This window comes from Phycodurus eques, chromosome 22 (assembly GCF_024500275.1).
Source record: "Phycodurus eques isolate BA_2022a chromosome 22, UOR_Pequ_1.1, whole genome shotgun sequence".
NCBI classification, from domain to species: Eukaryota; Metazoa; Chordata; class Actinopteri; order Syngnathiformes; family Syngnathidae; genus Phycodurus; species Phycodurus eques.
Window position 1 is genome coordinate 1,949,145 of NC_084546.1, and position 9,519 is coordinate 1,958,663.

Sequence of the window (9,519 nt, forward strand, 5' to 3'; positions counted from 1 at the left end):
ATTTCATATTTAACGGGACCATAATATGGAAACTTGAAACCTACAGTCCAGCCTTTCCCTCTTTTCTTCCTGCCATCCTTTCGGACGTTCCTTCCAAACTTTTGTTCCTACCTTCTCTCCTCCTTGCTTTCCTTCCTGACATCTTTTCCTCCCTGACGGCCTTCTTTCCTTCCTTCCTTACGTCACACTTTTTTCATTCATGCATACTTCCTCCTTGCTTTCACTTCAGTCCTTTACTTTGCACATCTTTCCTTCTTTTGGAGCCGCTTTTAGTTTTGCATCCTGCCTTTGACGGCTGCCCAATACTGCTTCAGAATCAACTTTCTGCTTTCTTGACTCAAATTATTTCCCATTAGTTACGGTACCTTTAAAAATAGTTGAATTAGAAAAAGTGGATAGGGTTTTAGTTGGTGCAATACTCCATATGGTCTGCAGAGGGTAGTGATCGATAACCTCACTGCATAAATCCCGGGCGAAGAAGAGCCGCGTTTCCTCTTTAGTAGCGTTTCCAAAGTTTGCTAATGTTACCTCGTCGTGGGTGTTTGATTCCCGAGTCAACGGTCGATTATAACGCTCTAGTGGACAATTGTTCCAATGCCAAGTGACAGCTGACTGAAGACGTCAGAAGCCCTCTGAGAAGGACGACGCCTGCGCAGTCAGAAGAGAAAATCGCGCCGCCTGAGCACCGCAGGGCCGGGCGGACGCCGACTCACAATCGAACCCCGACGTCAACTTGCTCGCTTTTTCAACGACCTCCGTGGCAAGATGGACACTTTACACCGCAGCGAAAACGGTAAAGCGAACACAAGTGACAGACGTGTCACTCTTGGCGAGTGTCCGGGCTTTTCTTTTGTCGTGTGTGCGCCCGATTCGCAACATGGCGTAGCCCGCTGTGAGATGGCGCTGGTTTGGTGCAGGCGAGCTAAGAATTTGGCAGGAAGAAGCTTAGCGGCGGCTCGTTATGCTAAGCTAAGAGATGTCACGATATGTTTACTGTATTACAATGTTAGCCGGGCGAAATGAGAGGAAATCCAGCAAGCATAGCTGTCGGTTTAGCTACTGATGATCATCTTTCTACCAACTGTCATACATGTTGCGTTTGGGGACTTAACCGAAAACGGGACTTCCTTTCAAAGCGTTGCTTCAACAATAAACGCACAACACAAATGTCAAATTATATGAAAGTCAAACTCAAGAATAAACGACTTTTTGTCAGACTAAAGTAGCGTATTGCGTCACAGTTTCACCCACCTTTTGATGCACGAAAGTGACGTCTGTTCCAGTGTGTTAAAATTACGACACGTTTGTGTCCCTGAAGGCAGCAGTAGTGACTTGCTGCTTATTTGTCGTGTCTGCGTTTAAAGATGGACATTTCAATAAAACTCAACCCCCTAACGATACTGAACTTGTCACATGCTCAATGGACCATTAGTGGTTACCACATCTGCCTCACAATTGGAAGATACGGGTTCGAATCTCAGCTCACAAAACTCCTAATTGTTCATTGGTTGAATGTTTTTGTCTATATGTGCCCTGTGATGTACTGGCGACTAGTCCACAACACAAATATAACCCAAATGCGGGCAAGCGGTATATAAAATGAATGGATTATGTAATTGACTAGTTAAGAAAGGTAATTTCTATGGTGTGTCTCCAGATTCTCCGCTCCTGCTGCCGTCACTCCGTCTCTTCATCCCGCCTCTGCGCCTGGTGTCGGCCGCCATGTGGCAGGTGGTGCAGCGCGGCGACGTGCGGGACTACGGCACGGTGGAGGAGTTCGTCAGCGCCATCACGGACATTTTACCCCAGCTCTTGAATGCCGACCAGAAGGCTCAGCTGCTGCTGGGTCTCCGGGCGCGGGTAAGAGGAAAAAAGGCCTGATGGAAGATGAGGGCGTTTTTATAGTTTTTAACCCAACTTAAAAGTGAGTGGATGAACCATCAGTAAGCGCTTTGTCTTTAAATCCAAAACCGTGTGTATGCGGGGGGGGGGGGGGGGTTAGGGTACAGGCAAGCATCAGATACACCACCGCTTCCGTGAAGTGGACAAAAAAAATGTGTATTTGGTTGTGTGTGTTGCAGGTGGTTCTGGAATTGTGTCGATCCGAGGCGATCCCGGAGAGGGAAACCATCGACATGCACTTGAGCCGAATCGGGGGCCTCGTCTCGACGTGGGCAGCTCAGGTTGGCCTCTTAACTGGAAATCAAATGAGCAGCTTTCATTATTGTCCACGTGAACTGTGCACCCTCGTATTCCAGCCGTGCTTTGCCGAGGTCCAATTCCCCGAATCCAACTTTGTGGATCAGATCGAGCTGCTCCTGAAAGACCCCGACGAGAGGGACAGGTTCTTCCAGGTTTGTTTGGGTCGCTGCCACAATATCAGACAGAGAAGAAACGACTTTGTGGCCATCCCGTTTCAGGATGTTTTCCCTACCGACTTTGGACCCGAATATGACAGCGCTCTTCAGGTTCTCATGCTGGACTTTCTCTCCAGGCTGGAGAAGCTTCTTCCAGTGCCGGACATCCAGCAGGTATTGGAACCACAGTGAAATGCATTTAGTACAAATACATGGGTGTTTTTCAAATGAATGTCGCGCATGCCAAAGCAAGCTACAGCACCAGAACAGCCTGAAATGTAACGTCATACAAAGACAGCATGTTTTTAAAAAAAATGCATTTTTCCCTCACTACATTTTCATTAATCTAAAACAGTTGGAGAGTCAAAGAATTGCATGAGAAAATAGTGTAAAAAGAACCAGACTTTTGAAGCGCTTTTGTGAGCAAATGTGCCACAAGCCACCCTCGGGGCGAGTAACAACGCGAGTACGCCTGGGTGCTTCATTATTGTTGATGTAATATCGTGCGTCCTTGTCCAGACGGCCGCCATGCTGAGCGCCGCCCCGGGCGCCCTGGATGAGTGCGTCCACTCGGTCCCCGACCTGCCTCACTTGAAGGCGGCGCTCCTGCAACACGCTGCGCTCGAACATTTTGAACTGACTGGTGAGTCTCCTCGGTGGAAAAGTCACTACCCACCCCCCCCAGAAAAAAACCCCAACAAACATTTGTTTTTTTACACTGCTTGTCCATTTCCTGACTAGACGACTCTCAGACCATCCCGTCCTCCTTCGGGAACTGCATCCTGTCCTCACTGGCCCTCCCGCAGTTGGAGAAGGTGGTCATAGATGGCGACCACATCCAGCTGCAGCCGCCCGCCGAGCAGATGGCAGGCTGCGTCACCGTGCAGGTGGAGGGCCAGACGGTCACGCTCTTGGACTACATTCACATTGAGCAGACGCCCGACTTGATGGAGCCTGCCCCTCAAGAAGACAACGAGGAAGAACGGGAGGAAGCGGACGACGACGATTCGTTGAAGCCGGCGGCGTTCCGGCCACTCAAGCAAAGCAAACGTCTGCAGCTGAAGAGGAAAGCCACCGGGCCGGAAAAAGACGACGACGACTCCTCGGAGGCGGCCAAGCGTCAGAGGAAGAAGCACCCGAGCGACAAGACGTGTCCCATGTGCGACAAGAGCTTCCTGCGCGCCGCCGCCATGCGGCGACACCAGGAGACTCACTCGGAGAACCGCAAGCTCAAGTACAAGTGCGCCCACTGCGACAAGCGCTTCCGCGACCAGTACGACATGAACCGGCACAACATGCGCGTCCACGAGAGGGACGACGAAGACGACGACGCCAACGCGGACGACGAAGTGGGTGAGAACGAGGCTCTGGAGATGTCGGACAACAAAAACTGCACCCTATGTGGGAAGTTCTTTGCGTGGCAGATGGACATGGAGCGCCACATGATGTCGCACTCGGAGGATCGGCCGTACAAGTGCTCTTTCTGCGAGAAGAGGTTCAAGAACCCTTACGTCCTCAAAAGACACCAGAAGGAGTTCTGCAAGAGCAAAGAGCTCAAGAGGCCTGCGGCGAAGAGGCGCGAAGAGCAGAGCCCCGATCCCCGGCTGGCACCCCCCGTCGAGGGAAAAACGTGCCCCGTCTGTAGCCGGACTCTGCCGATCAGCGCCGACATGGCCAAGCACCTGCGGTCTCACACGGAGGAGCGCCCCTTCATCTGCGTCAGCTGTGATAAGGGCTTCAAGTACCGCGACACGCTCAAGAAGCACCAGATCATCCTCGGCCACGAGGGCGTTCGTGAGGAGGCCAGCAAGAGCGTGGAGCAGATCCTGGCCGAAGCTGAGAAGAACCCGGGAGAGGCTGGCGGTACCTCTGAGGAGCCCGCCCAGCCGGCCACCCGTCAACGGACTCGCGGCAAAACCCTCAAAGCGTGCCCCGTGTGCGCGAGGTCCTTCGACAACGTCAAGACGCTGAATCGCCACATCCAGAGCCACACGGAGGAGCGGCCCTTCCACTGCGTGCACTGCAAAAAGCGTTTCAAGCACTTGCACGGCCTCAAACGCCACCAGATCTACGCCATCTGCCACCCCAAGACAGCCCGCCTCTCCTGGAAGAAGGAGGCTCGGGCTGGGCCCAGCCACGGCGACGGGCAGCAAGCCGCGCCGCTGCTCCAGGTACCCGTGTGGTGCTCCAACTGCGGCAAGCATTTCGAGTTCCTGTCGGCACTCAAGGAGCACCAGGATGTCTGCAAGGCGGACCTGCGCGACGCCTTGAAATGTGACGCCTGCGACAAGAAGTTCAAGAGCGTCACCATGCTCAAGGTGAGACCCTCGGCGGCCTTTCCGGTAGCTCCGTGTGTGGTTTTGGTTTGAAATTCAGTTTGGAGCATTGTTTATTTCCCATTGATTCTACTTCATTCATATCCTGTGGATATAGTGTACAGGGTTTTTGCTGGTAGTATGACACCCCCCCCCCCCCCCCCCCCCCCGGCTAAAAGTTGAACTTACTAACGAGCTGTCTTGTTGAGCTAGTTGATTCTTTTTCTGAATGTTGACTTTTGCCTTTGTGCACGTCCCCGTCGGCGAAGGTGCACCAGAGGATCCACGACCCGCTCTACTGCAAGGAGTGCGGCAAGATCCTGGCCAACGCCGCCGCCTTTGAGAGGCACAAGCTGATGCACCGGCCCATGGCGTGCACCATGTGCGACAAGAGCTTCACGCTGATGCGCCGCCTGCGAGAGCATTACGAGCGGCAACACGCTTTCACCGGGCCGTACCCGTGCTCGCAGTGCGACAAGAGCTTTGTGCAGCTCTCCTACCTGGCCGTCCACCAGCGCATCCACAAGGGCGAGTTCCCCTTCGCCTGCGACACGTGCCCGGAGAGGTTCCGCTCGTCCAACTGCCTGACGGTGCACCAGCGCAAGCACACGGGGGAGAGGCCCTTCCTGTGCTGGCAGTGCGGCAAGCGCTACCGCTCGGCGTCGGAGCTCACCGTGCACATGGGCACGCACTCGGAGGAGCGGCCCTGGGTGTGCACGCAGTGCCAGGCGGCCTTCCGCACCAAGCCGCAGCTCACCAACCACGTGGAGCAGGTGCACATCGGCGTGCGCTACCCGTGCGCCACCTGCGGCAAGCAGTTCATGAAGGAGGCGTCGCTCAAGCGCCACGAGCTCATCCACACGGGCGAGCGGCCGTACCAGTGCACCGTGTGCGGCAAGACCTTCCTCACCGCCAACGAGCTGCGGCTGCACAACCGCTACCACACGGGCGAGCGGCCGTACAAGTGCGAACTGTGCGGCAAGGCCTTCATCCAGTCGGGCTACCTCAAGTCGCACATGCGCATCCACACGGGCGAGAAACCCTTCCAGTGCGACGTGTGCCACAAGAGCTTCCGGCTGTCCTTCCACAGGAAGAAGCACCAGCGCACGCACGCCAGCAAGGTCAAGAGCTACGCCTGCGAGCAGTGCGGCACTGCCTTCCTGCACAAGAAGGCGCTGTGGGAGCATGCCGTCACGCACCAGGTCAAGCTGGAGCAAAGCTTCACGCAGGTCAGGATAGAGTTCCAGTGACGGAATACGCGCCCGCTGTCACTTTCTTCTCAGGCTCCATGCCTTCCTTACGTCTCTTTGTGGCCTGGGCTTCCGTAGCTTTCGCAAATAAATCGCACCTGCGCTGAGTTCTTGCTTCGGTCTTTTTCAAGCTGTAATATTTTGAATAAACAAACCAAACACAGGACTGCACTTTTGTTTTTATTCACTTTTCTCTGCCTATTTTGAATTCACTTTTGAGGTAAGAAATCATGAACGTCTTACTAATTGTTAATTTGTACCTCAAAAAAAGTAGGAATTGATTTCAAAAGTATGTCACTGTTAGATTCTACGCTTGAGTGTAGAAATCCACCTAAAAATACGGAATTGTTAAGTTCTACCTTTTGAGTATATAAATCTTAAAATGTAATTGACCCCTCCCTGAGCAGTCACCTTACCGTGATGGAGGGGTTGGTGTGTCCCAGTGATCCTAGGAGCGAAGTTGTCTGGGGTTTTATGCCCCTGGCAGAGTCACCCATGGCAAACAGGTCCTCGATGGGGGACAAGACAAAGCGTGGCTAGAAGACACCCTAAGACGACTAAAATAAATGGATGGAGGGTTCCCTTTTCTGACCGTGGGTCACCGGGGTCACCCTCTGGAGCCAGCCCTGGAGGTGGCGCTCCAAGCCAGGTGCCTGGTGGCCGGGCACAGCCTGAAAGGGTAATGTGGGTCCCCCTTCCCATGTGCTCACCACCTGTGGGAGGGGCCATCGGGGTCGGGTGCAGTGTGAGCCGGGCAGTGGCCGAAGGCGGGGACCTTGGCGACCCGAACCCCGGCTACAGAATCTGTCTCTCGAGACGTGGAATGTCACCTCTTGGCAGCGAAGGAGCCTGAGTTGGTGTGTGAGGTTGAGAAGTTCTGACTAGACAGTCTGGCTCTCCTCCACACACAGCTTGGGCACTGGTACCAGTCCTCTCGAGAGGGGTTGGACTCTCTCCCACTCTGGAGTTGCCCACGGTCAGAGGCGCCGAGCAGGTGTGGGTATACTTCGCCGGTTCGGCGCCTGTACAGAGGGGTTCACCTGGGGCGAGAGGGTAGGCTCCCTCATCCTTCGGGTGGGGGGACGGGTCCTAACTGTTTGTGCTTGTACACCAAAGAGCAGTTCAGAGTACCCACCCTTTTTGGAGTCCTTGGAGGGAGTGCTGGAGAGAGCTCCTGCTGGGGACTCCCATCGTTCTGCTGTGGGACTTCAATGCTCACATGGGTAATGACAGTGAGACCTGGAAGGGCGTGCCTGGGAGGAAGGGCCCTTCCGATCAGAACCTGAGTGGTGTTCTGTTGTTGGACTTCCGTGCTCATCACGGATTTTTGCAGATGATGTGGTTCTGTTGGCTTCATCCAGCTGTGATCTCTAACTCTCACTGGAGCGATTCGCAGCAGAGTGTGAAGCGGCTGTGATGAGAATCACCTCCAAATCTGAGACCATGGTCCTCAGTCGGAAAAGGGTGGAGTGCCCTCTCCGGGTCGGGGATGAGATCCTACCCCAAGTGGAGGAGTTCAAGTATCTTGGGGTCTGGTTCACGAGTGAGGGAAGAATGGAAAGGCGGATCGGTGCAGCGTCTGCAGTGATGCGGACTTTGTATTTTCCGCATCACTGCACCGCATCACTGCAACTTTTATTGTGGTAAAGAAGGAACTAAGCCGAAAGGCGAAGCTCTCAATTTACCGGTCGATCGACTTTCCTACCCTCGCCTATGGTCACGAGCTGTGGGTCGTGACCGAAAGAACAAGATCGCCGAAATGAGCTTCTCCGGCCTCTCCCGTAAAGAGAGGGTGAGAAACTCGGGAATCTGGAAGGGCCTCAGACTTGGGCCGTTGCTCCTCCGCATTGAGAGGAGCCAGATTAGGTGGCTCGGGCATCTGGTTAGGATGTCTCCTGGACGCCTCCCTGGTTAGATGTTCCGGGCACGTCCCACCGGGAGGAGAGACCCCGGGGACGACCCAGGACACGCTGGAAAGACCCAGTCTCCCGGCTGGCGTGGGAACGCCTCGGGATCCCCCGGAAGAACTGGATGAAGTGGCTGGGGAGAGGGAAGTCTGGGCGTCCCTGCTAAAGCTAGTGCCTCTGCGACCCGACCTCGGATAAGCGAAAGAAAATGGATGTCATTGATGCATTCTACTTTTCAGGTAAGAAATCTGAGAAGTCTGTAATTCCTAAGGTCAATTATAAGGTAAGGAATCCTAATTTCCTAATTGATAAAAAAGATGCACTTATTTAATTCAACTTTTGAGCTAAGAAATTCTACTTGTGGACTAAGAAATTTGTTAAAAGTGTGAGATTGTTAAATTCTCCCCTCGAGATGTTAGCCCTCAAAAAGTATGTAATTGTTGGATTACTTCAATTTAACAAATCCATTTTTGGGAGTAGGAAATGGCTAAAGTATGTCACTGTTGAATTCTACTTTTGAGGTTAGAAGTCCATGTGCAAAGTAATTCTACCATTGAGTTACAGTACATCTTACAAAGTATGTGATAGAGCACTTACAAATAGAATTTCTAAAAAAAAAATATGCAAAAAAGTTAAAATATGAATATAAAATGTCCTTGTTAGATTGACCCCATAAGAAATGTATATCTAGAAAGTGTGAAATAGAGTTTTACTTTTTAGAGACAAGAAATGCATCTCAAAGGAGCGCCGCTAGTACGACGAGCACTATCCTGTTGTCCTCTCCATGTCATGACCTGTATTGACCAGTAGGCGTCAGCACAGTAGCAGAAATCGGCAGCAGGCAGCTGACCCTGAGACGGTCTCGCCCCCTGCTGAAGTCCTCACACAGTACACGATACACCTTCAACTTCCTGACGCTCTTCTTGTCGGTCCTTTCGTCCTCATGTCCAATCTTCTTGTCTTCCAGCTCTCCTTGGCTGCCGATGTGTTGTCTCCGGAAGTCAGAGTGACTTTGCCGAGCCTCTCGCGGGCCAAAGCGGAGCGCGGCTGATTGATGCCGGCCTGTAATCGCTTCAGTGTGCGGCTTCCCTGCACGCTGTGAGGTATCACAACACACGCGGGGCCTCGTGGATGTGTTTGTGTGTGTGTACATAGGAATATCATATTCCTTTACATAAAGCCCGTAGAAACTCTCAAAATGGTCGCACGTCACACTCCCACCGGCTCTCATTTTCATATTCATGAAGGAAGTGACTGCATGGAACATGAGAGGGGGTCGCTGCACTCACACACACACACCCACAGTCCATAGCGCTGCACTGTTTGCCTTTTTGATCTAATATTGATTTATGGCCCCACCCCTTAAATAATATTTGCATTCAAGTTGACAAAAATGAGTGTTTACATTGCATTTCAGCAAAACAAAAAAAACAATGGTAAAACTCTTTTCCAGGATCATACAACAGCACATGAAATGGTTGTCTTTGATTTTCTTTAACAAGTTTATTCTTAACAACTTTATTCTTGATTTATGGCCCCACCCACTCACTCGTCATTCAAATAAAGCTCGATTTTTTTTTTTTTTTTTTTGTCAGTCGGAAATATGACAACATAGTTTGCCTTTGAGTCCCACTTGTTTTTGATTGCGTCTTTTACATAAAGACTCTAAAATATTTGCGTCAAAGTTCAC

The 9,519-nt window shown here is 52.2% G+C and overlaps 1 protein-coding gene across 2 annotated transcripts; it reads left to right on the forward strand.

Annotated features, from left to right (window-relative positions):
* Positions 1-453: 453 nt before the first annotated feature.
* Positions 454-6,080, forward strand: LOC133397142 (zinc finger protein 420-like). 2 transcript variants are annotated; one of them, XM_061667685.1, is made up of 8 exons: positions 454-793; positions 1,658-1,860; positions 2,082-2,183; positions 2,259-2,354; positions 2,421-2,531; positions 2,877-3,000; positions 3,099-4,675; positions 4,942-6,080. In XM_061667685.1, exons 1-8 carry the CDS (start codon positions 766-768, stop codon positions 5,920-5,922), a joined length of 3,222 nt encoding a protein of 1,073 aa, XP_061523669.1. In that variant the 5' UTR covers positions 454-765; the 3' UTR covers positions 5,923-6,080. The 2 variants fall into 2 exon arrangements, with proteins under 2 accessions (XP_061523669.1, XP_061523668.1); XM_061667684.1 differs by having other exon boundaries at positions 2,259-2,531.
* The last annotated feature ends 3,439 nt before the right edge of the window (positions 6,081-9,519 follow it).

Bases quoted from the DNA above. Each gene is read 5' to 3' on its own strand.
- LOC133397142 (XM_061667684.1), top strand. From the start codon at position 766: ATGGACACTTTACACCGCAGCGAAAACG. The intron at 794-1,657 runs GTAAAGCGAACA...GTGTGTCTCCAG, and splicing joins TTTACACCGCAGCGAAAACG to ATTCTCCGCTCCTGCTGCCG. The intron at 2,184-2,258 runs GTTGGCCTCTTA...CTCGTATTCCAG, and splicing joins TCTCGACGTGGGCAGCTCAG to CCGTGCTTTGCCGAGGTCCA.